Consider the following 27,475-nt stretch of genomic DNA (forward strand, 5'->3'; position numbering starts at 1 on the left):
CTCCTTTTTCCTGGGCGAGGCATCTCTGTGAATGCCACCTCTTAGGGATGTGCTCCAAGAAGAGTGAATAATCTCCCCAGTGTGTGCCCCAGGTGTTCTCCCTCTCCTCTGCAGCATTCACAGCTCGTTTCTCCCCTTAACCATGTGTCCATGCTTCCTACCTTCTTCAGTGTGCCTTCTTCTCTCCCTTTAGTTGTGGAATTCATTCTGTCGGTCTTCAGGTAGGTTTCTGGGGTATTTAGAATGATTTGATAGTTTATCTAGGTGCATTTGTGGGACAAGATGAGCCTAGGGTCCTCCTATTCCATCACCACTCTCTCTCTAGCATTTCAGTCGTTTGAAGTACACTATTTGATACACAATTGTGGAAGGACCAAATTGTATAGGTACATTTTTGTAGTTGATTTGTTCTTTAGTACCACTATATTCTTCAAGAATTTTGTGAGAAAATGCAGGCAGAACTTTAAAATTTTCTATTTCAGTGAATTATCTGCTTTCATGTAGCAGTATAATGAATAATGGCATAGCTATTAGACTCTTCTATTCTCTGTAGATTTAATGATAGTTTATTCTCTTAGAAATGATTCACCCACTTATTATTTTCTGAAGAAAATAAGCACCATGATACATACAAATTTTTGTTAGTGACTCACTGGTGATTAAAACTGTACTTTCGTGTAAGACTTTTATGTTGCTGTCAAGAAATTGCTCTTAGGCTATGGCTACAAAATGCAGCAAAATGCAGTATTAACGCCTTTTCTTGTTTTACTTTTAGTCAGAAAGAAATACAGTAGTATTTCCGTTAGAGCAGAAGATGAATTCAATAGCACTCGCCATTGTCGGGAATTTTATTACCCCTGGGAGGTAGTACAGGAGACACAAGGGTGCATTCCAGAAGTCACTAAAAGGGAATTAAGATACGCTTTCATGGGCAAGTATGGCTGGATGGGTCCTGTTTGACCCAATGGAGTGGAACCAGGACCAGTGAAAGTATATGTATTTCAGTTTAGTCTATGGAAGAACTTTTTAATAGAACTGTAAGAAGATGAAATGATCTATCAGTGGAGTTTCTCATTACTGAAGGAGGTCATATGTAAACTGGAGGAATTCAAAATGAGAGAAGTGGTTGGACCAGAGGACCTTTAAGATCATTTTGCATTGTGAGATTGAAACTCTTGATATGCCTGAGACACAGCCTTGTATTTTGAAGCCAGTCTTTCTATTGCCGTTTTATGTTGAATTCAGTAATCGTTAGTTTATTCAGGAGCAGTGCTTGATTTTTCAAGCCAATTTGTGTTCCTTCCATCTCCTACCTGATACTTCAGAAGAGGCTAAACTTCATTAGTTATATAGTTATGTCCCTGTGTTTACCTCAGGAGTATTTGTACGTTAGGTCCATAGATAACAAAAACCACCCAGAAAGAATAGTACTGATATAGTCAGTCACAGTCCTCCCTCCCCTGGTGATGATACAAGCTATTAGCCCTTCAGGTCTACCAAAGGAAGGAAAGGGAGAAAGAAGAAAAAAATAGGAAGGTAAAGTAAAACTTTAAAATCAGTTGGAACATACAGTTGCTGAAAAAAGTAAAAGGGTGGAGGAAAGAGACGAAGAGAAGAAAGAACAAAAAATGGGAACAATTGGAGATGGGTAATCTACTTTTTCCTTTACCGAAGATGGTAAACTATAACTTCCCTCTCTTCCCCACCCAGGTCTTGTGATCTAGGGTCATAAACAGCCATGTAGTGTTGATATTTTTCTTGTGAACAGCTCCTAAAAGATACCAGCCCCACACTGAAAGGGACACTCCATTTCGTATATTTCCAACTACCTCCATTTCTTGAACTTTTGACCTTTACAAAATGAGGCTTTTTAAAAATACATATTTAAGCAGTATAGTATACAGGAATATTTTTCTGTAAAGGAGTCCTTAATCAAGGTATTATTGACCATTCTAGCTAAAAATGTATCAATTTAGAAAGAAAGCATATTTTAAAACATTTATTTGGTATAGTATAGTAATAATCACATTAAATTTGACCGAGAAATTTTGTCATGGCACATGCAAAGTAGAATGCTGTTTCCAGTAAGAAAGAATCAGGCTTGTTCTGTTGTCCACTCAAATATAATCTTGAGAAGGTTGAAATTTAGTCAAAAATGTGTCATAAGAATACTACCTTCCATTTATTTAACATAACAGAGTTTATAAAATTTCATCTATTATAAATTATATGTTATATATGTATTATATATGATTCTTAAAACATTGCTGTGAGAATTTTTATAAGAGAAATATCCTCTAAAGTATTTGTGTGTCAGGATAAAAGGTACTCACGATAAATTTTATTTGTGGTGGGACTGGATTAATTCGGTCTTTAAGTGCTTTAGAGAGTGTGGAGAGGACTACAAGCATACTTAAAATTTTGAGAATAACTACATTTGGGGGAACCATAGTTCATAATTCTTATTAGATTCTCTAAAAAGTTAACACCACTGAACCAGTCTTACAATTTCAGATCAGCTTTAGGACCTTTAGTTATCATTTACCTCCATAAATGTTTGGCACACAGGCATTCATAAAACATAAAAGAACTTGCTAGACTACCTATGTATACTGCCTTATTTAAACCTGTGAATTTACTTAGTTTTGAGGTCCTTAGTCCTACAAAGCCCTTGGGGTACAAAGAGGCATAAGACTACTGACAAGGAGCCTACATTTTTATTTATTTATTTTTTAAAAGATTTTATTTATGTATTAATTTGAGAGAGAGCATGAGGTGGGGGGTGGCGGGTAGGGGCTGAGGGAGAGGGAGAAGCAGGCTCCCCGCTGGGCAGGAAGTATGACTTGGGGCTCCATCCCAGGACCCTGGGATCATGACCTGGGCTGAAGGCGAATGCTTGACTGATTAAGCCACTTAATATTCCTTTCTCATGTCCCCACAAGGTAGATAATAGACTGATTTCTCTCCTATAGCACACACATGTGTGCTATATATGTGTATATAGAAGGGAGCCATTCGGTGTTTTCTTTTAAGTTCAATTACTGATTTTGACAACCGTTAGTATTTGTCTGATCCTGATGACCATACTGACTAAAGTTGAATTATGCTAGTCTGTTGTGCCATTTCTGGGGGATTTTTTAAACTGTAAATTTGTGTAACTCTTATATTCCCTATATGTGTTTTTATTTTAAAATTTCTATTTCTTTAATATTTATTTATCTAAGGTACTTTTGACACTTTCAGGTGTTTTTCAGTAATAATTATATCATAATGATTGCATGTTTAGAAATTCCAAAATAGTTTTGTTCTTTCATACATCATGATTAAAGCAGTCAGTGCTTTATTAATGCTTTAACATTAATATTCTATAATTTAATAATATAGTAAAAACCATATCTATCCAAACCACACTGAGCTGGGCAGTTATCTGTTCTGGTAACTTAAGATAGGCCTTATAAGTGCTAGAGCTTTAATTCTGATGTAGATTATAATTCCCATATACTAGGTACTTCCCATCCATCTAAAACTGTCTTTATTAAACTTTGCCAGTTGTAATATGCTGTATGCTGTAACTGTTACTCTTAATGAATAACAATATGCAATATGTAAATGCAAACATAGTGAACCTGAATGGGTATTGAACACAGAAATAACCTTAGAATTAATGCTATATTAAAAAGGTTTCTGGTGTCATTTACTTTTGTACCATAAACATGAAATAAAGTGTATATATATAATTTCTTAGCTTTGTGGGCAATGTAACATGCTCAATAAACCCAAAGCAGCCTTTTTCTAAGTGTTTATCTGCCTTCAAAGGTCACTGCTGATATTTGTATCCTTTTACATTGAAAATATTAGTGTGCTTTCTGCACCATTAACAAAATACTTTGTGATGCATAGTAGGCATTCAAAAATACTATGTACTCCTTTCCTGTTACTAATGAATTAGAGCACTAATATTATTTTATAAGTACATTCATCTTCGTATCTCTTCACTTTTGCAGATGTGCTACTTTCTCTTAATGTTCCTCAGTATTTAATTTCCATGAAAAGATGCTATACACCATTTAAAATGGCATTTTTATTAAAAAAAAAAAGAGACAAACCAAAAAAACAGGCTTTTAACTATAGAGAACAAACAGAGGGTTACCAGAGGGTAGGTGGGTATGGGGATGAGTGAAATAGGTGAAGGAGATTAAGAGTACACTTATCTTGATGAACACTGAGAAATATATGAAATTGTTGAATCACTATACTGTACACCTGAAACTAATACAACACTGTTAACTATGCTGGAATTAAAATAAAATAATTTTAATAAAAAAGTAAAATGGCATATTTATCCTTTGCAAAACATTTCTCCCATTCAATAGGTTGCCTTTTGGTTTGTTGATAGTTTTATTCACCTTGCAAAAGCTATTTATTTTGCTATAGTCACAGTAAGTTTAAATTTGCTTTCGATTCCCTTGCCTGAGGAAACATCTAGAGAAAATATTTCTATGGCTGATGTCAAAGAAATTACTGCTTATGTTTTCTTCTAGGAATTTTATGGTTTCTGGTCTCACATTTAGATTTTTTTTACATAATAATATAAGGAAGAGTTTATTAATTATTTACTTCATGAAGACATCACAAAAAAAGTAATGAAAGTAACTCAGCCAATAATTGAAAGGAATTTCTTTATATAATCAATGAATTCACAAGTATTTATAATAAAACTTTTTTATAGACAATTGCTTTATTTTTTTTATAATTTTTATTTTGTTATATTAGTCACCATACAGTACATCTCCAGTTCACATTTAGATCTTTAATCCATTTTATTTTTATGTATGGTGTAAGAAAGTGGTCCATTTTCATTGGTTCACGTGTAGCTGTCCCGTTTTCCCAGCATTATTTGTTGAAGAGAATCTTTTTTCCGTTGTATATTCTTGCCTCCTTTGTCATAGTTTAACTGGAAAAAAAAGTGTGGGTTTATTTCTGGGCTCTCTGTTCTGTTCCAATGATCTAATACCCTGTGTCTTTGATTGGCGCAGTTAGTCCATTTACGTTGAGAGTGATTATTGATAGATATAAATTTAGTCCTATTTTGTTTACCTGTAGAGTTGGTGTTTTGGTGATGTTCTCTGGTCCTTTTTATTCCTTTTTACTTTTGGTCTTTTTTTCTCCACTCAAAGAATCCCCCTTAAAATTTCTTGCAGGGCTGGTTTAGTGGTCACAAACTCCTTTAGTTTCTGTTCATCTGGAAAACTCTTTATCTCTCCTTCTACTTTGACTGACAGCCTTGTTTGTTAAAGAATTCTTTGCTGCATGTTTTTCCCATTCAACACGATGAGTATTTTCTTCCACTGCTCTGTGGCCTGCCAAGTCTCTGTGGATAGATCTGCTGTGAACCTGATCTGTCTTTCCTTGTAGGTTAAGGACCTTTTTTTACCCCTTGCTGCTTTCAGAATTCTTCCCTTGCTGTGTTGTTTCTGAATTTGACTATGATATGCTTTGGCAATGGCTGGCATTTGTTTAATTTAATGGGAGTTCTCTGTGCTTCTTGGTTTTTGATATCTGTGTACTTCCCCAGAGTAGGGAAGTTTTCAAACTTAATTTGTTTGAATTAACCTATTCCTTTTTCTCTCTCTTAATCTTCTGGAACTCCTATGATATGAATGTTACTATGTTTTACTGAGTCCCTGAGTTCCCTAAGTACACCTTCATGGTCCATTATCTTTCTTTCACTCTTCTTTTTGGCTTCATTATTTTCTATAATTTTACCTTCTATATCACTGATTTGCTCTTCTGCTTTGTATTTGTGGCCTCTATTTGTGTTTACATCTCGGTTATAGCATTTTAATTTTCAACCTGAGTAGATTTTAGTTCTTTTATCTCTGTAATAAGGGATTCTCTAGTGTCTTCTATGCTTTTTTAAAGGCCAGCTAGTATCCTTATAATTGTTTTAAGTTCTAGTTCAGACATCTTATTTGTGTCTGTATTGAATAAATTCCTGGCTGTGAGTTCTACCTTATGTTCTTTTGGAGTGAATTCCTCCATCTCATCATTTTGTCTAGAAAAGAAAAGAAGAAAGAAAAAAAAAAGGAACCCCAAACAAAAAACAGAAACAACAAAAACAAAGGAAAAAAAAAGAAAAGAAAAAAGAGGAAAAACAAAAACACGAAATAAGAAAACCAAAAAAAAAAGTAGATTCTGGGTGTGTTTTGGTCTGTTTGTTTAAAGAATCTACACTCCAAAATAAGAATAAATTAACAAATAAATAAAAGTAGACCAAAAATAATATCTCTCTATATAGAGAGATATGAAAAGCATACATATATATAAATTAAAAAAAATAATAATAATTTAAAAGGAATTGGAAACTATAAGAAAATAAAAGATAATAAAAGTAAAATGGAAGCTCAATCCTATTCCCTCTAGAGCCCAAGCTTTGCAGCACTCTATGATCAATACACGTGGTACGAACTAGTTGTGCTGGTCTTCTGGGGAAGAGGCCTGCTGCACTGATATTCAGGCAGGCTTGTTTCAGTGGAAATGCTTCTCCAGGGTGCAGGGGCATGGGGCTTGGTGTATGAGGCCCTGGCCTCTAGTAGGTGGCACTCTTTTGCTCCCTGAAGCCTTTCAGCACTGATGGGCGGGATGAAAATGGCTGCACCCTACTCTAGCCTTGGAGCTGAAAGTTCGCCCTCCCTACTCTTCAGTGAGCCCTCTCAGAAAAGCAGTCAATCGCCTATTTTGTTTCTCCGGTTTCCATCTGAACCATGCGTTCACCCTGCCCATGTCCAAGCCTTTTTATCTCAGGTGTGTGACCAAGTTCAAAACTCCGAATTTCACAGATGTTGGTGCCGTGGACCCACACTGTTCCTCCAGAGAAGGGTCTTGCCACCCTTGCCAGCCTGTCCCAGAAAAGCAGTCCCGTGACCACCTGGCAGTTTGCAGTTTATAGCAGAAACCTGGTACCAAGACCCGCTGTTTTCTGCCGGCTTGCTGGCTGCTATGCGTGGGAACAGCTCAGCACCTTGGTGCCACCCAATCTTCCTGCAACCCAGGAGAACCTCAGACCACCTGTTACTCCTGGGATTCTGCCACTCTCTGCCACCTGAGCACCCTTAATCCAGGAATGTCCCGTCCCCCACAGTAGCAAATTTAAAAGTTCAGATTTTGCCCTCAGCTGCTTCTAATACTTTGTGGTAGGCTCCAGTCTTCCTCCCCACCACTGCATCCACAGGTATGTCTCCCCCAAGTGAGCTTCCCCACCTCTTATCTTCCAAAAGGTGGTCGTTTTTCAACTGGTAGATTGGTAGATTTGCAGTTTTTGTTCTCTCAGACCTCTAAATGACTTTTTGCCTGTTCAGAATAATTTGATAACTACGTAGCTGTGTTCGAGGGACGAGACAAGCTCTGGGTCCTCCTACTCTTCCACCATCTTAACTATACTCTCTTTAAATTAAAAAAAAAAATCTTTTTTTTATTTATTTTTTTTATTTTTTTTATTTTTTATTTTTATTTTTTTTTTAAAGATTTTATTTATTTATTCGACAGAGATAGAGACAGCCAGCGAGAGAGGGAACACAAGCAGGGGGAGTGGGAGAGAAAGAAGCAGGCTCATAGCGGAAGAGCCTGATGTGGGGCTCGATCCCATAACGCCGGGATCACGCCCTGAGCCGAAGGCAGACGCTTAACCGCTGTGCCACCCAGGCGCCCCAAAATCTTTATTTTAAATAATATTTTTTCATTATATTATGTTAATCACCATACAGTACATCCCTAGTTTTTGATGTAAAGTTCCATGATTCATTACTTGTGTATAACACCCAGTGCACCATGCAATACGTACCCTCCTTAATACCCATCACCAGCCTATCCCATCCCCCCTCCCCAGCCGAAGCCCTCAGTTTGTTTTCCAGAGTCCATAGTCTCTTACGGTTCATTTCTCCTTCTGTTTACCCCCCCTTTCTTCTTCCCTTTCTTCTCCTACCGATCTTCTTACTTCTTATGTTCCATAAATGAGTGAAACCATATAATTGTCTTTCTCTGCTTGACTTATTTCACTTAGCATTATCTCCTCCAGTGCCGTCCATGTTGCTGCAAATGTTGAGAAATTGTTCTTTTTTGATGGCTGAGTAATATTCCATTGTATATATGGACCACATCTTCTTAATCCATTCGTCTGTTGAAGGGCATCTCGGTTCCTTCCACGATTTAGCTATTGTGGACAATGCTGCTATGAACATTGGGGTGTATACGGCCCTTCTCTTCACTACATCTGTATCTTTGGGGTAAATACCCAGTAGTGCAATGGCTGGATCATAGGGGAGCTCAATTTTTAACTTTTTAAGGGACCTTCACCCTGTTTTCTAGAGTGGCTGTACCAACTTGCATTCCCACCAACAATGTAGGAGGGATCCCCTTTCTCCACATCCTCTCCAACAATTGTTGTTTCTTGCCTTGTCAATTTTTGCCATTCTAACTCACATAAGGTGGTATCTTAGTGTGGTTTTGATTTGAATTTCCCTGATGGCTAATGATTTTGAACATTTTTTCATGTGTCTGTTAGCCATTTGTATGTCTTCATTGGAAAAGTGTCTGTTCATATCTTCTGCCCGTTTTATGATTTGTTTTATTTGTTTCTTGTGTATTGAATTTGAGAAGTTCTTTGTAGATCTTGGATACCAGTCTTTTAGCTGTAGCGTCATTTGCAAATATCTTCTCCCATTCCGTGGGCTCTCTCTCAGTTTTTTTGACTGTTTCCTTGGCTGTGCAGAAGCTTTTTATCATGATGAAGTCCCACAAGTTCATTTTATCTTTTGTTTCTCTTGCCTTTGGAGATGTGTCATGGAAAAGGTTGCTGTGGCCGATGTCAGAGAGGTTGCTGCTCTCCTCTAGGATTTTGATGGTTTCCTGTCTCACTTCGAGGTCTTTCATCCATTTAGAGTGCATCTTTGTGTATGGTGTGAGAGAATGGTCAAGTTTCATTCTTTTGCATGTAGCTGTCCAATTTTCCCAGCACCATTTATTGAAGAGACTGTCTTTTTTCCACTGGATATTTTTTCCTGCTTTATCAAAGATTAGTTGCCCAAAGAGCCGAGGGTCCATTTCTGGGTTCTCCCCCAGCTTTAATATTTTTTTATTGAGAAATGACATAGGTATGGTGTGGAAATCTTATTTCAGTAGTGAATGACAAGTATAAGGAAATCAAATGTGATGTCTTTTGGGAAGGCAGGCCTGGATAAATTATTCTGTGATGCTGATGTATGTACCAGGGGTAGGCTTGAAGGGAAAATAACAGTGAACAAAATTTTTATCAGTATTGAGTCTTCATTTTACCCTGTCTGAAGTCTCCGTCTAAATCAGTCCTGACTGGCTTAAACACGAAATAGCCTACCTAGTGTCTCTGCTTCCCTTATTCTGCTCAGAAAATATTGAAAAATGTCAGAAATGAAGTATAGGCACTATCACTGTTACCAGAAAACATTTAGAGTCCTTTGACTAGTATTTCTTCCAGTTCTTGTATAATTTCACTTGTGTTTAAGCCAAACAGACCTCTTTCCTCTGGTTGTCTTTTGTGGATTTCAGCAAGCCTCCTTTCCTATGTAAAGAATTAAGCTCTTAAAATATTTGTTCCCTGGCAAGCTTTGCATTTGGCCTTGAATGGATACTCTTTGGGGGAATATTTTGATACCGGAGTGACACTGGAGCACTTTGTTCTTAGAGCCAGGGATTTTCCTGCATTATTATTTTTTGTTTGTTTGTTTAAATACTTATTTTAGAAATCGGGAGAGAGAAAGAGCAGAAGGGGCAGAGGGAGAAGGAGAGAGAATCTCAAGCTGACTCCGTGCTCAGTGCAGAGCCGGATGCAGGGCTTGATCTCACAACCCTAAGATAATGACCTGAGCCAAAACCAAGACTCATAGCTTAGTGGACTCTGCCACGCTGGTGCCCCTTTCCTGCATTCTTAATTCAAATCAAGTTATATCAAAAACAAAGTTCACTTTGGCTTTAGATTAAGCATGAGATAGGTAAAAATGAATGTTTTGGAAGGTTAAGAACAAAGGATTTGTAATGGAAGGAAATGATTTTTATAAATAATATAAATATAAATTATATTTGAGGATACAACTTGAATCATCCAGTCCTCCAGATCACCCTTATCTTTTACTGTCTCCATAGCATTCATCAATTTGTGATATGTAATTTATTTACTGTGTTTCTGGTCTGTCTGTGCTCCACTAGAATGTCATTTCCATAAGAGCAAGAATCTTTGTTTCGTTTACTGATATATCCTAAGTACTGAGACCGTGGTCTGACATGTATTTGTGTACTAAGTGAATACTGTGATTTATCCTACTGCATCCCTCAAAGTTTGTATTCACTTCTTCTTGGTAATTATTTTATTGGTATATTCCATATGAAGTAGACAGTTAACTAATAAAAATAATACATACACAAAGATAAACTCCAAATGGATGAAAGACCTCGATGTGAGACAGGAATCCATCAAAATCCTAGAGGAGAACATAGGCAGCAACTTTTACGACATCAGCCACAGCAACTTTTTGCATGACACATCTCCAAAGGCAAGAGAAACAAAAGAAAAAATGAACTTGTGGGACTTCATCAAGATAAAAGGCTTCTGCACAGCCAAGGAAACAGTCAAAAAAACTAAGAGGCAGCCCATGGAATGGGAGAAGATATTTGCAAATGACGCTACAGATAAAAGACTGGTATCCAAGATCTACAAAGAACTTCTCAAACTCAATATGCGAGAAACAAATAAACAAATCATAAAATGGGCAGAAGATATGAACAGACACTTTTCCAATGAAGACATACAAATGGCTAACAGACACATGAAAAAATGTTCAAAATCATTAGCCATCAGGGAAATTCAAATCAAAACCACACTAAGATACCACCTTATGCGAGTTAGAATGGCAAAAATTGACAAGGCAAGAAACAATTTCTGGAGAGGATGTGGAGAAAGGGGATCCCTCCTACATTGTTGGTGGGAATGCAAGTTGGTACAGCCACTCTGGAAAACAGTGTGGAGGTCCCTTAAAAAGTTAAAAATTGAGCTACCCTATGATCTCGCCATTGCACTACTGGGTATTTACCCCAAAGATACAGACGTAGTGAAGAGAAGGGCCATATGCACCCCAATGTTCATAGCAGCATTTTCCACAATAGCTAAATCGTGGAAGGAGCCGAGATGCCCTTCAACAGATGACTGGATTAAGAATTTGTGGTCCATATACAATGGAATATTACTCAGCTATCAGAAAGAACGATTACACAACATTTGCAGCAACATGGACGGCACTGGAGGAGGTAATGCTAAGTGAAATAAGTCAAGCAGAGAAAGACAATTATATGATTTCTCTCATCTATGGAACATAAGAACTAGGAAGATCGGTAGGGGAAGAAAGGGATAAAGAAAGGAGGGGGTAATCAGAAGGGGGAATGAAGCATGAGAGACTATGGACTCTGAGAAACAAACTGAGGGCTTCAGAGGGGAGGGGGGCGGGGGAATGGTATAGGCTGGTGATGGGCAGTAAGGAGGGCACGTATTGCATGGTGCACTGGGTGTTATACGCAACTAATGAATCATCGAACTTTACATCAAAAACCAGGGATGTACTGTATGGTGACTAACATAATATAATAAAAAAAAACATTAAAATAAAAAAATAATACTTACTATCCAGGATGATAAGAGAATTTTTTTTAATGATTTTTTATTATATTATGTTAGTCACCATACAGTACATCGATAAGAGAATTTTAGGAATTATACTCTAAAAATATATGCAGCAATTTGGAGTGCTTGAGTTTTTAATACTTTAAATAAAACCCATAGTGTTGCTTGGATACCCCCAAAATGTATCAGGAAATGGAGGATGGGGAGCTGTTTTCAATTAAAAATATGTTTTTGATATATCTTTCACAGATGGGAAAGCTGACAACCATCCCTGCAGGTCTGATATGTGCATCTGTAACTGTGCATGCAGCTAAAGAGGACGAATACAAAAAGCAGCTAGTAAAACCAGAGCAGGTAATTTGCCTACAAAAGTTTGTGAATTTTGTGTAACATAAATATGATGCAAAAGCCATGAGTGTTTTTATTTTTGAGTTATCTCTCTTCATCAAAAATGAAGAAGTATTTGAAGTATTTGTTAGGCACATTTTATAAGTTGAAAGAAATAATTGTAGGGTGTGTCAAAATAAACACTGCATTTCTTATATTTAAATAAAACATCTAAAATTCTAACTCCAGTGAAAAAAATTAGTGATTTTTCTTAGTGAATAATCAATTAGTAGTACAGGATCTTAGTCCTTGTAAGTTTTCTGAATATTTTTTTCTTGACAAATTTATACAAGTACACCTGATGTTTGGAAACCTTAGTTTAAGAAATTCATTAAGATCTCAGCTTTGAAAGTGACCTTAGATGTTTTCTAGTTCAGCCTTCTGTATGGTACTGTATTCCCCTCTACAACAGGCACACTAAGTGGCCATTTATCTTCTATAATAATAAAACTGTGGATAAAGGAACCTAAGGCAATCCATCCATTTTCTGGCAGCTCTCATTCAGCTTAAGGTTCTTCCTTATGTCAAACACAAACCTGTCTCATAATAAGTTCTATCCTTTGGCCTTGTATCTCTTGGCATTGGTACCATATAGAAAAATTCTCATCCCTCTTCCACAAAACAACTCTTGAGATATCAATTATACTTTAAGTAATTTTGTATCCCGGCTAAGTATATTGGTAGCTTTAACCCTCATATGCCATAGCTTGTAGTTCCTGCACTATAGTGGTCATTCTTTGCCAAACATGTTTAGAATGGTTAGTGTTTTTTTCAGGTGACTTGTAGGATAGATTCAGATTCTTACTTCTCTTGTTCTAGATGATATGTTTCTATTAATACTGCCTGAGATCATGTTCATTTTTGTATTTATATTTGTTTTGAGTGTCCTTATAATCAATCTTGCTTATAATCAGCTTTTAACCATGACATAGTGAACTTGGAGTTCTCTAAGATTAATTAAACCTCATTAAACCTCTTTATATGGGCTACTGGTAAGCTATGTCTTTTTCCAATCTGTACTTATGTATATGGACTTTTTGGACTCCATTACCGGTATAATTATGCCTGTTTAACTTAAATTTTATTGATCTAGTCTATCATACCACCTTGTTGATACCTAATCGTGGCTGTTGATTCTGTTCACCGTTGTACTTTTTTTTAAGGGGATCTTCCTCTTTTATTAGATTAAAAAGCACAAATAAAACCTGGAGGAACTGGGGGAAAGAAATATAGAAAAGGCCTGGGCAAAGCTCAGAGATGACAAAGAGGAGAAGCAGGGAGAGGATGGGGAACATTAAGAGCCACAAGTCAGGGCATGAAAAAGGTTTCTAAAAAGTAAACATCTCCTTATTTGGTGACAGTTTTCTGGTACAAGACTTGGGGCCCAGAGCCAGGGAGTAGCTCGGGAAGTGCTGAGGCAGTGGGCGGCAGTCCATGGGCAGCGACGTTCTACTTGAAGGCCTCATGGATGTTCTTGAAGCCTTGAGCAGTGGCATAGCGGATGTCTGTGACAGGGTCCCAGTATAGGGCTGGGCAGTGGGTCACAGGGCAGACCTCCCAGACAGAGACCTTGTGGGCTGCCCTTAGGGAAACCATTCCTCAAATGTCATATTATTACTGAAAATGATGAAGGTATAGGAGCAGTGAGCAGGAGGGTTGACGGGTCCAGTGCTGGCATGGGGAGTCAGTGCAAAAGTTGTGGGAGCAGGATCCAGTCCTTCCACATCCACACTCTTTTCTTCAGGCTCTGGCTCCCCAACAAGCAGTACTGCCACTGAATGATAGGTGATTATGGGCCCAGGGCACTTCCACTTCTGGTGCACTTACTTGTTTTTGTCAGCCTGAATCTGCTCATATGTTTCTAGTAAACCTAAGTTGAGCTCCTCTGTGATCTTGGCCTCTCTGAGCAGCGCCTCCTGGTCAGTAGCCACTCACAGTGGGACCCCTTTCGCGCTGTGACTGGCCCTGCCTCTCCTGTACCCAAAGGAATGTCTGTCATGTATGCTCAGCTGTAGACACATGGAATTCTGTCAGAGCCATTTTCCTGTAGTTCCTACTGGTGGCAGTGCTTTCTCTTGCTTTCTCTTATCAGGCCTTCTGAGAGCTACCAGCTAGAGGTCTCAAGATCTTGAGAGGCTCCTTATATGCTTTGGTGACTACTCAGCACTTTCTTCTTGGCTCTTCTGCTTCTTTATCACTGGGTGGTTCATCCCCTTCATGCATGTAAAAGTCAGAGTCCACCTAATCCTCTGTGTCTGACTGGTGCCCTTGATACTCATTATTTCCCAGGTCCTCTGTGAAATCCCCGTAAGTCATCTGGTAGAACTCATCTTCCTCCTCTGCCTCCAGGAACCCAGAAACCTGATTCCCCACAGTCTTCTGGGGACCTGGTCCCCAGGCAAGCTCATACTGCCTACTGAGACTGCGCTACCAGCAGCCCCTCCCCTAGCACCCTGATCACCATTGTAATTTTTATCTTTTCCAGCCTGAAGTCACCCCTAAGATTTATCTGCATTCTTAGAGAATGTAGGTAGGTCGGAATATGAATCCTGACTCCACCACTGACTGTTTGGATGACATTAAAGAGAATTCTTCATGGTGGCATAAATATTTGGTTGTATGAATGTACCATTATCAAATGTACAATTTCCGTAATTTTTTTGAAATTTAGCGTATTTCCAGTTATTTTGCTATTATAATCAGTGCTTTGTTAAAACACCTTGTACGTAAATCTTTTTGTACATTTATAACTGTTTCCTTAAAATGAGTTTCTAGAAATGGAATTGTAGGTCAGAAGGCATAAAAAATGTCAATACATTGCCAAACTGACATGCATAAAGGTAGTATTCATTTAACAAAACTGTTTCCTGAATTCCTCTTGTGCGTGTATGAAGTACTGTATAAGCACTGGGTAAAGTTTTATTAATTTTCATTAGCAGTCTGGGATAGTCACTTTCCTACGTACTTGCTACTTCTCAGTTTTCTTTCTCCTTTTTATTAATCTAAGGGAGATGATGATTGTAAGCTTACCTTGACACTCTCATCTTTGAAAAGCTCAAAATCTAGGTATTCCCAAAAATCTGTTTGTCCTGAATAGCTGAATTTACATATTTCTGAATTTAAAAATAAATTTGTACTCTTTACCAAATTGTGGAATATGCAGAATTCCTTGGTATTTATCGTGTTCCACAATACATTTTAAATAGAATTGCACTGAATTACTTATCAAACAAAATTGGTTGCCAGCTAAGTGCTGGGGAATATTCCCAAAGATGGGATCCAATTTTTAAGGAACTTAAATTTTTTTTTTAAGATTTTATTTATTTATTTGACAGAGAGAGAGAGAGCCAGCGAGAGAGGGAACAAAAGCAGGGGGAGTGGGACAGGAAGAAGCAGGCTCCCAGTGGAGCAGGGAGCCCGATGCGGAACTCGATCCCAGGACCCTGGGATCGCGCCCTGAGCCGAAGGCAGACGCTTAATGACTGAGCCACCCAGGCACCCCTTAAGGAACTTAAATTTATGAAGGAATGAAAATAGGATTGCATGTAACATTTCCGAGTAACTTTAATCTGTAAAGTGAGTTTTGCCTCCATTTAAACTTATTTACAGTAAAGCCTCTACTAAACCAAAACACTATGAATTAGGTATTCTGGTTAATGGAATCTTCTAGTAAACTTATGGTTAACCTAGAAAATCCTTTTATCGTTCAGCTTTTCTTGTTAAATTTTTTTTAAAAGTTTCAGTATAGGGGCGCCTGGGTGGCGCAGCGGTTAAGCGTCTGCCTTCGGCTCAGGGCGTGATCCCGGCGTTATGGGATCGAGCCCCACATCAGGCTCCTCTGCTATGAGCCTGTTTCTTCCTCTCCCACTCCCCCTGCTTGTGTTCCCTCTCTCGCTGGCTGTCTCTATCTCTGTCAAATAAATAAATAAAAAATCTTTAAAAAATTAAAAAAAAAAGTTTCAGTATATTTCTATCTTATTAAGTACCATCTAGTGAATATAATTAAATCTATTAGAAAAATTTGCATTGCCATGGGGTTATCATTTTTTTTTAAGATTTTTATTTATTTGACAGAGAGAATGAGAGAGAGAGTGAGAGAGATAGCAAGAGTGAGAGTACAAGCAGGGGGGAGCCGCAGGCAGAGGGAGAGGGAGAAGCAGGCTCCCCACTGAGCAGGGAGCCAGATTCAGGGTTTGATCCTAGGACCCTGAGATGGTGACCTCAGCCGAAGGGAGCCGCTTAACTGATTGAACCACCCAGGCATCCCGGAGTTATCATTTTTTAAGTCATGAAATTTGCAGTATTCAAATCTGTAAAATGATGCATTTGTACTGTGTGTATACAATCAGCCGTAGACATTGCATGTTTCTTTTTAAAATGTTTTCGTGATACAAGTTTGACTTACTGTTATTTGCTTGTTTTGACCGAAAAAATAGCAGAGAAGAAATATTGATTTGAGAATCCTAGTTACTTTGGTTCAATTTAATTTAAATGTGGTTTTATATGGTTTTTTGTGGTTTTATAGCTTACTAATATAATCATAATTTCTAAGAGAGTACAAACAAGTTGTATTTGTACAATAAGTGCCATTTAAGCCCAGGGTTTCTTTCTTTTTTTTTTTTTTTAAGATTTTATTTATTTATTTGACAGAGAGAGAGACAGCCAGCGAGAGAGGGAACACAAGCAGGGGGAGTGGGAGAGGAAGAAGCAGGCTCATAGCAGAGGAGCCTGATGTGGGGCTCGAACCCAGAACGCTGGGATCACGGCCTGAGCCGAAGGCAGGCGCTTAACCGCTGTGCCACCCAGGCGCCCCAAGCCCAGGGTTTCTAATCCATAGTAAGAATGTTCTTCCTTCAGTGAAGACAAAATTCTTAGAGTACAGTTGAATTCTTTTTTTCAGCTTTATGACTGACAAATAAGAATCGAATATATTTAATATACAGCTTGAAGTTTTGACATATATACATTACGAAATGATCACCGCAGTCTAGCTAATTAACATATCTGTCACCTCACATAGTTAACATTTTCTTTTGTGTGTGTGGGGGGTGAAAACATTTAAGATGTACTCTCTTAGCAAATTTCAAGTATACAGTACAGTATTGTTAACTATAGTCACCATTGTGTACACTGTAGTTCTAGAACTTATTCTTTAATAACTGAAACATTTTACTCTTCAGCCAGCCAGCACCTCCACATTTCCTCCTCCACCCACCTCTGGTAACCATTATTCTACTCTGTGCTCCTGAGTCTTTTTGTTGGTTGGTTGGTTTGCATTTCGGTTGTGAGATTGATCTTGCTTTCGTTGGATTATTGGCATTTGTATTTCTTTTTATTTTATTCAAGTATAATTAATATATAGTGTTAAAAATAGTTTCAGGTATACAATGTAATGATTCATCAATTCTCTACACTTCTCTGTGCTCATCAAGATAAATGTATGCTTAATTCCTTTTATCTATTTCACCCATCCCCCTGGCAACCACCAGTTCCTTTTCTGTATTTAAGAGTCTGGGTTTTCTTTTTGTTAGTCTCTTTTTTCCTTTGTCTGTTCATTTGTTTTATTTCTTAAATTCCACAAATGAATGAAGTCATATGGTACTTGTCTTTCTCTGACTTATTTCACTTAATGTTATGCCTTCTAGGTCCATCCATGTTGGAAGTGGTAATATTTCATTCATTCTCTTTTATGGCTGAGCAATATTCCATTATATATATATATGTACACACACACACGACATATATATATATAGATATATATATATATCTATATATATATATCTCACATCTTATTTATCCATTCATCAGTTGATGGGCATGTTGATTGCTTCCATATCTTTGCTATTGTAAATACTGCTACAGTAAATATAGGAGTGCATATATCTTTTTGAATTAGCGTTTTGTTTCCTTTGGATAAATACTCAGAACTGGATTTGCTGGATCATGTAATTGTTCTATTTTTAATTTTGGGGGGAACCTCCATACTGTTTTCCACAGGGGCTGTACCAATTTATATTGCCACCAGCAGTGTATGAGGGTTCCCTTTTCTCCACATCTTCACCAACACTTGTTATTTCTTGTCTGTTTGATTTTAGCCATTCTGACAGTTGTGAAGTGATACCACATCGTGGTTTTGCTTTGCATTTCCTTGATGATGAGTGATGTTCAGCATATTTTCATGTGTCCATTGGCCATTGTATGTCTTCTTTGGAAAAATATCTATTCAGGTTTTCTGCCCATTTTTAATTGGATTGCTTGTTTTCTTGGTGCTGAGTTGTATAAGTTCTTTATATGTTTTGGATATTAACCCCTTATCAGATATATCATTTGAAAATATATGTCTTGCCTCCATTATATATTCTTGCCTCCTTTGTCATAGATTAATTGACCGTGTAAGTGTGTGTTTATTTCTGGGCTCTGTATTGTTTTCTCTTGATCTTTGTGTCTATTTTTGTGCCAGTATTATACTGTTTAGAGTACTATAGTCTTGTAATATATCTTGAAATCTGATACCATAATACCTCAAGCTTTGTTCTTTTTTCTTAAGATTGTTCAGCTAGGGGTGCCTGAGTGGTGCAGCCGGTTAAGCAGCTGACTCTTGGTTTTGGCCCAGGTCGTGATCTCAGGGTCATGAGATTGAGCCCCATGTTGGGCTCAATGCTTAGTGTGGAGTCTGCTTAGGATTCTCTCTCCCTCTCCTGCTCGTTTTCTCTCTCTCTCTCTCTCTCTCTCTCTCTCTCTCTCTCCCTTCCTCTCTCTGAAGTAAATAAATCTTAAAAAGAAAAAAAAGATTGCTTCAGCCATTTGAGGTCTTTTGTGGTTATATACAATTTTGGGGTAATTTGTCCTAGTCTGTGAAAAATGTTCTTGGCATTTTAATGGGGATTGTATTAAATCTGTAGACTGTTTTGTGTAGTATGGACATTTTAGCAATGTTTGTTCTTCTAGTCCATGAGCATGGAATGCCTTTCCATTTCTTTGTGTCATCTTCTGTTTCTTTCATCAGTGATTTATAGGTTTTGGAGTACCAGTGCCTTCCTGGTTAAGTTTATTCCTAGGTATTTTATTATTTTTGGCCTAGTTGTCATTGATTGTTTCTTTAATTTCTCTTTCTGCTACTTCATTATTAGTGTGTAGAAATGCAATGAATTTCTATATATTAATTTTATATCCTGTGACTTTGCTGAATTATCAGTTCTAGTAGTTATTTGATGGTTCTTTAGGGTTTTCTATATATAATATTGTCATCTGCAGAGAGTGAAAGTTGTATTTCTTCCTTATCAATTTGGATGCCTTTTTATCTTTTTCTTGTCTGATTACTGTGACTAGGACTTCTGGTACCACATTGATTAAAAATGGTGGAAGTGTTATATGCAACTAATGAATCATGGAACTTTACATCAAAAACCAGGGATGTACTGTATGGTGACTAACATAATAATAAAAAAATATTATTATTAAAAAAATGGTGGGAGTGGACATCCTTGTCTTTTTTCTGATCTTAGAGGATAAGCTCTCAGATTTTCACCATTGAATATGATGTTAGCTGTGGGTTTTTCATATGCGGCCTTTATTATGTTAGGTATGTTCGCACTAGACCTATTTTGTGGAGAGTTTTTATTGTGAATGGATGTTTTACTTTGTCAAATGCTTTTTATACCTGTATTGATATTATCATGTGGTTTTTATACTTTCACATGTTAACGTGATATATCACATTGACCAGTTTGTGCTTACTGAACCACTCTTGCATCTCTGGAATAAATCCCACTTGATTATGGTGAGTGATTTTTTTTCATGCATTGTTGGATTTACTTTGCTAACATTTTGCATCTATGTTTATCAGAGATATTGGCCTGTAGGGGTGTGTGTGTGTGTGTGTGTGTGTGTGTGTGTGTGTGTTTGGTGTCTTTATCTTGTTTTGGTATCCAAGTAGTGGTGCCCTTGTAGAATGAATTTGGAAGCTTTCCCTCCTTTTCTATTTTTTGGAATAGTTTGAGAAGAATAGATATTAACACCTTTTTAAATGTCTTGTTGGATTCACCTGTGAGTTCATTGGGTCCTGGGCTTTTTTGTTGCCAGATTTTTGATTACTGATTCAATTTCATTGCTAGTAATGGTTCTTCCTGATTCAGTTTTGTGAAGTTACATGTTTCTAGAATTTATTACCCATTTCATCTAGGTTGTTCAAATTGATGGTATATAATTTTTTATAATATTCTCTAATAACCTTTTATATTTTGGTGGTGTTGGTTGTTATTTCTCTTATTTCATTTCTGATTTTATTTCCTTGGGTCCTCTCTCTCTTTTCTTGATAAGTCTTACTAAAGGTTTATCAATTTTGTTCACCTTTTCAAAGAAGCAGGCCCCTGATCTCATTGATCTATTGTGGGTATTTTGTTGTTATTTAGTTTCTTTTTCATTTATTTCTGTGCTCTAATCTTTATTACTTATTTTCTTCTATTGGCTTTGGGATTTATTTGTTCTTCTTTTTCTACCTCTTTTAGGTAAAAGGTTATATTGTTTATTTGGGATTTTTCTTGTTGTTTGAGGTAGGCCAGTATTGCTATAAAGGCTTATAAGAATGGCTTTTTCTGCATGATAAACTTTTTGGATCATTGTGTTTTCATTTATATTTGTCTCTATGTATTTTTTTATTTCTTCCTTGATTTCTTGGTTGACACATTCATTGTTTAGTAGCATGTTACTTACCCTCCATGTATTTGTATTCTTTCCAGTTTTTTTCTTGTGATTGATTCTAGTTTCATACCATTGTGCTTGGAAAAGATGCATGATGTAATTTCACTTCTTTTTAATTTATTGTGACTTGTTTTGTGGCCTAACATGTAATCTGTTCTAGAGAATGATCCATGTATACTTGAAAAGGATGAGTACTATTTTTGGATGGAATATTCTGACTGTATCCGTTAAATCCATGTGGTCCAATGTGTCATTCAAAGCCACTGTTGCTTTGTTGATTCTCTGACTGAATGACCTATCCACTGATATAAGTGGGGTGTTAAAGTTCCCTACTATTTTTATATTACTGTTAGTTTCTTCCTTTATGTCTGTTAGTACTGCATTATGTATGTAGGTGTTCCCATGTTGGCTGCATAAATATTTATAATTGTTGTATCCTTTTATTGGATTATTCTCTTTGTCATTATGTAGAGTCCCTTTTTTTGTCTCTTGTGAGTCTTTGTTATTTATTTATATTAAGTTAGCCAACTCAGATGTACTGTTCAGTAATTCATCAGTTGTGTATAACACCCAGTGCTTATCAAATCACGTACCCTCCTTAATATCCATCACCCAGTTACCCCATCCACCCACCCACCTTCCCTCTAGCAACCCTCAGTTGTGTTTCCTGTAGTTAAGAGTCTCTCATGATTTTTCTTCCTCTCTGATGACTTCCCATTCAGTTTTGCCTCCTTTCCCTTATGATCCTTTGTGCTTTTTCATATATTCCACATTTGAGTGAAACTGTATGTTAATTATCTTTCTCTGATCGGCTTATTTCTCAGCATAAGACCCTCTAGTTCCATCCACATCACTGTAAATGGTAAGTCTTCATCCTTTCTCATGGCTGAGTAATATACCATTGTATATATATACCACATCTTTGTTATCCATTCATCTGTCAGTGGACATCTTGGCTCTTTCCAAAGTTTGGCTATTCAGAACATTGCTGCTATGAACATTGGGGTGCAGGTGCCCCTTTGGATCCCTCTATTTCTACCTTTTGGGTAAATACCTAGTAGTGCAATTACTGATTTGTAGGAGAGCTTTATTTTTAACTTCTTGAGAAAGTTCCGTACTGCTTATCACAGTGGCTGTACCAGCTTGCATTCTCACCAGCAGTATAGGAGGGTTCGTTCCCCTTTCTCCACATCCTCACCAACATTTGTTGTTTCCTGAGTTGTTCATTTTAGCCATTCTGACTGATATGAGGTGGTATTTCATTGTGGTTTTGATCTGTATTTCCCTGATGGCTAATTTTGTAATTTTTTGAGAAAAGCTTGTATTGCTATTTACTTCCCTCTTAGGACCAGCTTTGGTGTATCCAAAAGTTTTTGAACAGTTGTGTTTTCATTTTCATTTGTTTCCATGATTTTTTTTTAATTCTTTAATTTCTTGGTTGACCCATTCATTCTTCATTAGGATGCTCTTTAACCTTCAAGTGTTTGAGTTCCTTCCAAATTTCTTCTTGTGATTGAATTCAAGATTCAAAGCATTGTCTTCTGAAAATATGCATGGAATAATCCCAGTCTTTTGGTACCATTTGAGGCCTGTTTTGTGACCCAATATGTGACCTATTCTGGAGAAGTTTCCATGTGCACTTGAGAAGAATGTATGTTCTGTTGCTTTAGGATGGAATACTCTCTGTAGATCTGTGAAGTCCATCTGGTCCAGTGTGTTATTCAGAACCCTTGTTTTCTTATTGATCTGCTTAGATGATCTGTCCATTGCTGTGTGAGTGGGGTGTTGAAGTCTTCTATTATTAATGTATTCTTATCAGTGTGTTTCTTTATGTTGCTTATTAATTGGCTTCTCACAAATTAGGAGCAAAGGTATTTACAATTGTTAGATCTTCTTGTTGGATAGACCCTTTAAGTATGATGTAGTGTCCCTCTTCATCCCTTACTAGTCTTTGATTTAAAATCTAATTTGTCTGATATGAGGATTGCTACCCCAGCTTTCTTTACATGTCCACTGGCATGATAAATGGTTCTTCACCCACTCACTTTCCATCTGGATATGTGTTTAGGTGTACAGTGAATCTCTTGTACATGACATATTGATGGGTCTCATGTTTTTATCCAATCTGATACTCTGTGTCTTCTGATTAGAGCATTTAGTCCATTCACTTTCAGAGTAACTATTCACAGATATGAATTTAATACCATTGTAATACATGTAAAGTCCCTGTTTCTGTAGATTGTCCTGTTTTTTTTTTTTTTTATCATTGTAGGTTAAGAAGCTTCTTTTCTTGACCTGCTTTCAGGATTTTCTCTTTATCTCTGAAATTTATAAACTTCACTATGTCATGTCAGGGTGTTTATTTTTATTGCTTTTGTGGGGTGTTCTCTCTGCCTCCAGGACTTCAATGCCTGATTCCTTCTCCAGATTAAGGAAGTTCTCAGCTATGATTTGCCCAGATGTACCTTCTGTCTGCTCTCTCTCTCTCTCTCTCTTTCTTCTTCCTCTGGGACCCCAAAAATTCTAATATTGTTTTTTTTATTGTGCTTCATTTTATTGCACTTCACAGATACTGCATTCTTTTTTTTATAATAATTTTTTATTATGTTATGTTAGTCACCATACAGTATATCCTTAGTTTTTGATGTAGTGTTTCGCTTTATCGTATCACTGATTTCTCAAAGCCTCCCCCCATGGTCCATTAGTTGTTTTTCTCTCTTTTCCTCACCTTCCTCCCTTTTCATCAACTTTTCTCCTATGTTACTTACTCTCTCTTCTGCCTCATTTACCCTAGCTGTTAAAGCATCCAATTTAGACTGCTTCTCAGTTAAAGCATTTTTCAGTTAGGCCTGATTAGATTTTATTTCTGCACTAAGGCATTCTCTAGTGTCTTTTATGCTTTTTTTCAAATCCAGCTAGTAACTTTATCATTGTTATCCTGAATTTCCTCTCTGACATTTTATTTATATCCATATCAGTTTGAGCTGTGGCAGAGAGTATTACCTCTGGTTCTTTCTTTTGTTGTGAATTCCTCCTTCTAGTTATTTTGTCCAGAGAAGAATGGATGAATGAGATAGCAAAATCAAAAATAACAACCATGACCTAAATGAAATACACACTAGACAAATCCTAGGAGGTTAGAAAGAAAAGAAAAGAAAAGAAAAGAAAAGAAAAGAAAAGAAAAGAAGGGGGAGAGAGAATATAATCTCTCAGACCGTCAAAACATGGTCATCTATTTGGTCCTGGGTATGGTTGGTCTGTTTGTTAGAAGACACTAAATCCCAAAATTGTAGAGAAAGTGAAACTTAGATACATACAAAAAGAAAATTGAATACAGTGAAAGGAAGCCAAAAATGAAGAATCTATCTGTAAAATATAAATGTAAAAATGAAAGTTAAAAATACTTAAAAGCAAAGTGTTGATAAAATAAGAAACTAGTTGAAAATGGAAAAAAAAGAAAAATGGAAAAGGAAAATTTAAACTGAAAGATAAACGAATCATGAGAAAAAACCTCTACTTTTATATACTGTTTTCCCCTAGTGCTGGGGTTTTGCAGTTCTGTGTGCTTGGTAAACCTGGTATTCCCCTAATGTTCAGCTGATCTGGGGGAGAGGCCGCTGTGCTGATTCTCAGGTGTCTTTGCCTGGGTGTAGTTGTGCCGTCCCTTGCTCGTAGGCCAGGCTCAGTGTAACTTGCTCCGTGTTGCTCTGTGTGGCTTTTGTTCCCTGAAGGCTTTCCAGGTCGCTTTATAGGATGAAAATAAAAATTGCAAGGGCTCTGATCTCCAGTCCTGGAGCTGAAAGATAAACACTAAGTAAACACTCAGGGAAAAGCAGTCTTCACTTTTGCGTTTGCCAGACTCAGCAGATGCCTGAGGTCTGCAGCCATGCCACTGCTCCTCTGGGAGGGAGGAGTGTCACTGTGGTCCTGCTGCTTGCAGGGCTCCTCCATAGAGCTAGGTCAGCGATCCTGCCACGGTTCACAGTTTGTGATAAACCTAGTTGAGAGCCCTCTCCCAGGCTCCCTGACCATAGCCATTTCCCCTCTCCAATTCTTGGGAACTCTCCTGACTCAAGCACCCCCATTCTTTCTGTGACCCCAGGAGTCATGAGACCACAGTGTCCCACCTAGTATTCTGTCCTGCTTCGCCATCTGAGCGCCTTTCGGGCAGGGATGTCTCTCACTCGTGCAGACTTCTAAAGGTTCCGATTTTGTGCTTTGGGGCTGTATTACTTTACAGTAGCTGGTTTATGGAGGCTCCCTACCCCCGCATTTATCTTCCAATATATTCCCTCAGATTCACTTCTCTGTACCTCCTACCTTGCAAAAAGGGTCACTGTTCTATTTGTAGAATTCCAGCAATTCTTTTCTTAAATTTCAGGTTGAATTCATAGGTGTTCAGAATGATTTGATACATATCTAGCTAAATTCAGTGGACCAGATGAAATGAGGTCTCCTGCTCTTCAGCTGTCATGCCTCCCTGCTTGTTAGTCTTTGTTTTAACGTCTATTTTGTCTGGTATAAATAGTGCTACCCCACCATCCTTGTCATTAGCATTTGCATGATAAATGTTTTTCCATACTTTTACTTTAAATATGCATGTGTCTTTCAGTCTGAAGGTAGTCTCTTCTAGGCAGCATATTGATGGGTCTTGCATTTTTGTCCATTTAGTCACCCTATGTCTTTTGATTGGAGCATTTAATCCATTTGCATTCAAGGTAATTTTTTATAGGTATGTACTTACTGCCATTTTATACTTTTTTTAATGATTGCTATTGTAATTTTTCTCAGTTTATTTTTTCTCTTGCTCTCTTCCCTTTTGGTTTGATGTCTTTCTTTAGTGTTATGCTTGGATTCCTTTCTTTTTGTTTTTGTGTATCTGTTATAGGTTTTTGATTTGTGGATACCATTAGATTCACATATAACATCATATGTTTATAGCAATCTATATTAAGTTGATGGTCACTTAAATTTTAACATTCTAAAAGCAGTAAATTTTTACTCCCCCGACCACGTTTTATGTATGTGATTTTATAATTTACATGCTTTTATTATGTGAACCCCTTCAGTAATATTTATAGATATAATTGATTTTACTGCTTTTGTGATTTAACCTCCATACTGGTTTTACACATGATTAATCTGCTACTTTTATTATATGTTTGCATTTGCCTGTGAAATTGTTTCCTTTTCTAATTTTCTTACCCCTCATTATGACCTTTTCTTGCCACTGGAAGAATTCTCTTTAACATATTTCTTGAAAGACTGGTTTAGTGACAAACTTTTGTTTGTCTGGGAAACTCTTCATCTCTCCTTCTATTCTGAATGATAGCCTTGCTGAATAGAGTATTCTTGGTGTTCGGTTTTTTACTTTCAGCAGTTTGAATATATTATGCCCCCCCCTTCTAGAGTGCAACATTTTTGCTCAAAAATCAGCTGATAGCCTGAAGGGGTTTCTTTTGTATGTAACTCTTTTCTCTTGCTGCTTTAAAAATTCTCTCTTTATTAGTACTTTTTTGCCATTTGTATTATTATGTGTGTTGGTGTGTACCGTCTTGGGTTGATGCTGTGGTACAGCTCTCTGTGTCTCTTGGTAATGGATGTCTATTTACTTCCCCAGATTAGGGAAGTTTTCAACTGTTATTTCTTCAGATAAATTTTCTACCCCCTTCTCTCTCTTCTGTTTCTGGGATCCCTCTAATGTGAATGCTATTAGGCAAGATGATGTCACTGAGTTCCCCTAACCTATTCTCATTTTTTATTATTCTTTTTTCTTTTTCCTGTCAGCTTTGTTATTTTCCATTACTCTGTCTTCTTGCTTGATGATCCATTCTTCTGCCTCCTGTAATCTATGGATTCCCTCTACTGTATTTTTAATTTCAGTTGTTGAATTCTTCATCTACGATTGGTTCTTTTTGTATTTTCTGTCTTCTTTTTGAAAGTCTTACTGAAATTTTCCTCTCTTGTCTCAAGCAAGTATCTTTTTGACCATTATTTTGAATTCATTATCAGGTATCTTGATTAGCTCCATTTCATTGAGGTATTTTGCTGTTATTTTGTATGCTTTCATTTGCAACATATTTATTTTTCCCCAAATTCTGTCTAGTTATCTGTATTTGTTTCTGTTTATTAGGAAAGTCAGTTGTGGCTCCTGATCTTGAAAATAGTTGCTCTATGAAGAAGAGGTTCTGTGATGTCCTGTAGCACAATCCTCCTTGTTCACCAGAACAAGATACTTCTGGGTATCTCCTTTGTGTTGTGCATGTGCCGTACTGTTGTGACTGAGCCATATTTGCCTTCAGTCAGCCAACTCCAATGGTCCACTTTACTTGTTATTGGTGTACCATACAGGGTTTGGTCCCTGTACAGTTAAGGGGTCAGTTTGGGACCACCATGGTCTTGTAGTTGAGAAGTATCAGTCAAATCAGATGCTTTCCCTAGGCCATCTGCCAGGAATGCAGTCACACCAACCTGCTGTGTGCTCTCCCTGCCTTGTCTTCGAAGAGGCTTTTGTTGGTGGGCAGTGTGGGTAGTCAGACCAGAAGCTTGCCTCCAGTATTTCTGCCATGGCTGCAGTCACAGTGTTTAGCAGGATATTCTTTCTGTGCTGCTAGGTATAAGGATCAGCTGCTGGAACTGCAGCCACACTTGTGTTTGTTGTTATCTTTCCCCTCTCCCCAGGGCACA

The 27,475-nt window shown here is 37.3% G+C and overlaps 1 protein-coding gene and 1 pseudogene across 9 annotated transcripts in view; one reads left to right on the forward strand and one right to left on the reverse strand.

The window, feature by feature from the left end:
- APOOL (apolipoprotein O like) overlaps positions 1-27,475 on the forward strand; it is a 262,405-nt gene that overhangs the window by 14,437 nt on the left and 220,493 nt on the right. For 6 of the 9 annotated variants that reach the window (XM_057312826.1, XM_057312808.1, XM_057312815.1 and 3 more), the window contains exons 2-3: positions 11,191-11,331; positions 11,951-12,055. In XM_057312826.1, coding sequence (XP_057168809.1) covers positions 11,191-11,331; positions 11,951-12,055 — 246 coding nt within the window. The remainder of the gene's footprint in view (positions 1-11,190; positions 11,332-11,950; positions 12,056-27,475) is intronic. The other 3 variants (XM_048213504.2, XM_026480142.4, XM_057312836.1) reach the window with 1 other exon arrangement.
- LOC123000135 (vacuolar protein sorting-associated protein 72 homolog) lies at positions 13,368-27,356 on the reverse strand (annotated as a pseudogene).

The sequence above is a fragment of the Ursus arctos genome, chromosome X, assembly GCF_023065955.2.
Source record: "Ursus arctos isolate Adak ecotype North America chromosome X, UrsArc2.0, whole genome shotgun sequence".
NCBI lineage: Eukaryota > Metazoa > Chordata > Mammalia > Carnivora > Ursidae > Ursus > Ursus arctos.